This window comes from Monoraphidium neglectum (assembly GCF_000611645.1).
Source record: "Monoraphidium neglectum strain SAG 48.87 unplaced genomic scaffold scaffold06345, whole genome shotgun sequence".
Lineage (NCBI taxonomy): Eukaryota > Viridiplantae > Chlorophyta > Chlorophyceae > Sphaeropleales > Selenastraceae > Monoraphidium > Monoraphidium neglectum.
Window position 1 is genome coordinate 1 of NW_014007295.1, and position 2,306 is coordinate 2,306.

The 2,306-nt window shown below is 67.7% G+C and overlaps 1 protein-coding gene across 1 annotated transcript; it reads right to left on the reverse strand.

Moving 5' to 3' along the window:
* Window positions 1–1,599: 1,599 nt before the first annotated feature.
* Window positions 1,600–2,258, reverse strand: MNEG_16416 (hypothetical protein; the record flags this gene model as incomplete). Its single annotated transcript, XM_014035114.1, has 2 exons — window positions 1,600–1,767; window positions 2,169–2,258. The coding sequence occupies 2 exons, from the start codon at window positions 2,256–2,258 to the stop codon at window positions 1,600–1,602; spliced, it is 258 nt and encodes an 85-aa protein (XP_013890568.1).
* Window positions 2,259–2,306: the final 48 nt, after the last annotated feature.

Genomic DNA, 2,306 nt, shown 5'->3' on the forward strand with positions numbered 1-2,306 from the left:
GGCGGGGGTAGCGTAGGGGTGGCCGGCCGGTGACACCGGGCGTCTGAGTCCCTTGGGCAGGAGTCGGCGCCTCCAATTGTTGTGGGCGATTTCATCGCCGCCGATTCCTTATTTTCAAATATGTGGGGCTGTGTGTACACAACTGGTAGGCTTTAGGACACAACAATGATCTAGGGTGTGGCGCCGCGCTAATTCCCTGCGCGCCGCGCCCGGCGGCGCAGCGCGGTGCAAAAAACACACAGGAGCCGGCCCCCAGCCTGCGCCGTCCCGCCCCTGCTCGCTGCGGCGCTGCAGTGGGCCGCCTGCCCACAGTGTCGCGTGCGTGCGTGCGCGCCCCGCCGCCAGGCGCTGCAAGGAGGGCAGCTGCGGGGCCAATGCGCAAGGGGCTCCGCTTGAGCCCCTCCTCCCATTCATCTCAGAGCTGAGTAGCAGCCGCATCCTGTAACAGAGAAGCCTGCTCCTGGCCACACAGCACGAACACTTGCAACGCGTGTGTGTGTTAGGGGGCTGGGGAGGTCTGGGCAGCTGTGCGTGCCGCGCTCCTGCTAGTGCTTCGAGGGGCGGCTTGCGAGCTGGCTGGGGTTGAGGGTCTGGTCCAGGGGGTTACAACCGCCCGCCGCCAGCTGGCGCGGGAAGAGAGCGGGACGGCGCGGCTCGGGGCCGGCCCCCGCCGCGCGCTTGGGGCGTGTGTTGCTGCGGTGTGGCGGCCCGCACTCGCGGGCTGCCAACGATGCCTGATACTACAGTACGCCACAATGATGCGTGGTGCCCGCTGCGACGGTGCAGTAAAGTAAACTTCTTCTCGGAAGGACTTCACGGTGAGAAAAAAGGAGACTTCACAGTGGGAAGCCGGCCACGACGAGCGACTGAACCAGACCGCAGAGGGGGTCTGGCGAGCCAAGGGATTGAGAAAGCACCGAGGGATGGGGGCGGCGCGGGGGAGGCGGCCGGACGGAGCCCCGGCAAGCTCGGCCGCAGCGGAGGGCTGAGGGCCGCCCAACACACAGGCTGCGCCGGGCAGGCCGAGGCGGCGCGGCGGTGGGCCCGCACGCGCCAGGGCGCAACACCGCAGTAAACAACAGGGAAGTGCCATCAATCGTATCTAAAAATACGGTACACACGTGTGTTGGTTGAAGGTACACACAAACGGCGCGCCGGCAACCCTAGTGCGTCCGCATGGCGGCTGCGGCGCGCACCGCAGCCGCCGCAATTCTTAACTATCCCGAAACCCCAACCCCACGCGCGCCGTGCGGCGCCTTGCCTCGCGGCACGCCTCTCTCGATCGCGACCACGACCGCAAACGCCCCCGCTCTCGGCAGTGCCGCCCGCGACCCCGCTGCTGCCGCTCCGACGACCCACAACACCGCAACCTGCAGCCGCGCCCTCGGTGCGCCGCCGACCTGCACCCCATCGCGCCCGCCCCGGCCCCGCCGACCAAGGGGCCGCCGCGCCGCGCCGAGATCCCCCCATGCTGCCGGCCGCCTCCGCTACGCGGGCCCAGACACAACGCACCGCCTCATCGCCTCACGGCCTTCGCACTAAGCCCGCGGCCGCGCTTCGCTGCCGCGAACGCCCGCGGCGGGCCGCCTCGGAGCACATTCAAAAGCCGATCCGCTTCCCCGGGGCGACCACTGGCCCGTCCTCCTGCGACAGCGGCAGTATCTCTTTCACGTACAGCTGGCTGTTGCGCGCCGCGTTGACGCGGCGGCGGCGCGCCTCGGGCAGCAGCTCGCTGCCGGCCGCGGGGCCGGCGAGGCGGAAGTCGCGCTGTGGCAGTTGGGGGGCAAGGGGTGGGGGCGGGCGCGGTTGCAAAGCCGTGTTGACATGTTTCAAGATTGAGTCACGATTTGGATGCCGGGCCAGTTGTGTAGGCCTGAGGGTGTGCTGGCAGACCCACTTGGAGATGGGCAGGAAAGATACATGATTCGAAGGATCGCAAAGGAAACATCCAGGATCTCAGACTTGCAGGGTCGGTGCGGCTCAACCCTCAGAATGAACCCCTTCTGTCCTCTGGCCCCAAAACGAGCAGCTGCACCAGCACGCACACGCACAACCAAGCAGATGAACACACATTTGCACACATGCGTGAGTTGCGTGCCACAAACACACACATACACACACACACAAACACACACAAACGCACCCAACCACACGCGCCCTCCCCGCACCTGCATGAACCAGTCCGCAGTCCGCGTGGTGAGCAGCACCAGCCGCGTGACGCCGCGCGCGCGCGCCTCCTGCTCAACGTAATCCAGCATACTGTCGCCGCGGCCGGTGCCCCTGGGGGGGGGGGGGGGGGGGGGGGG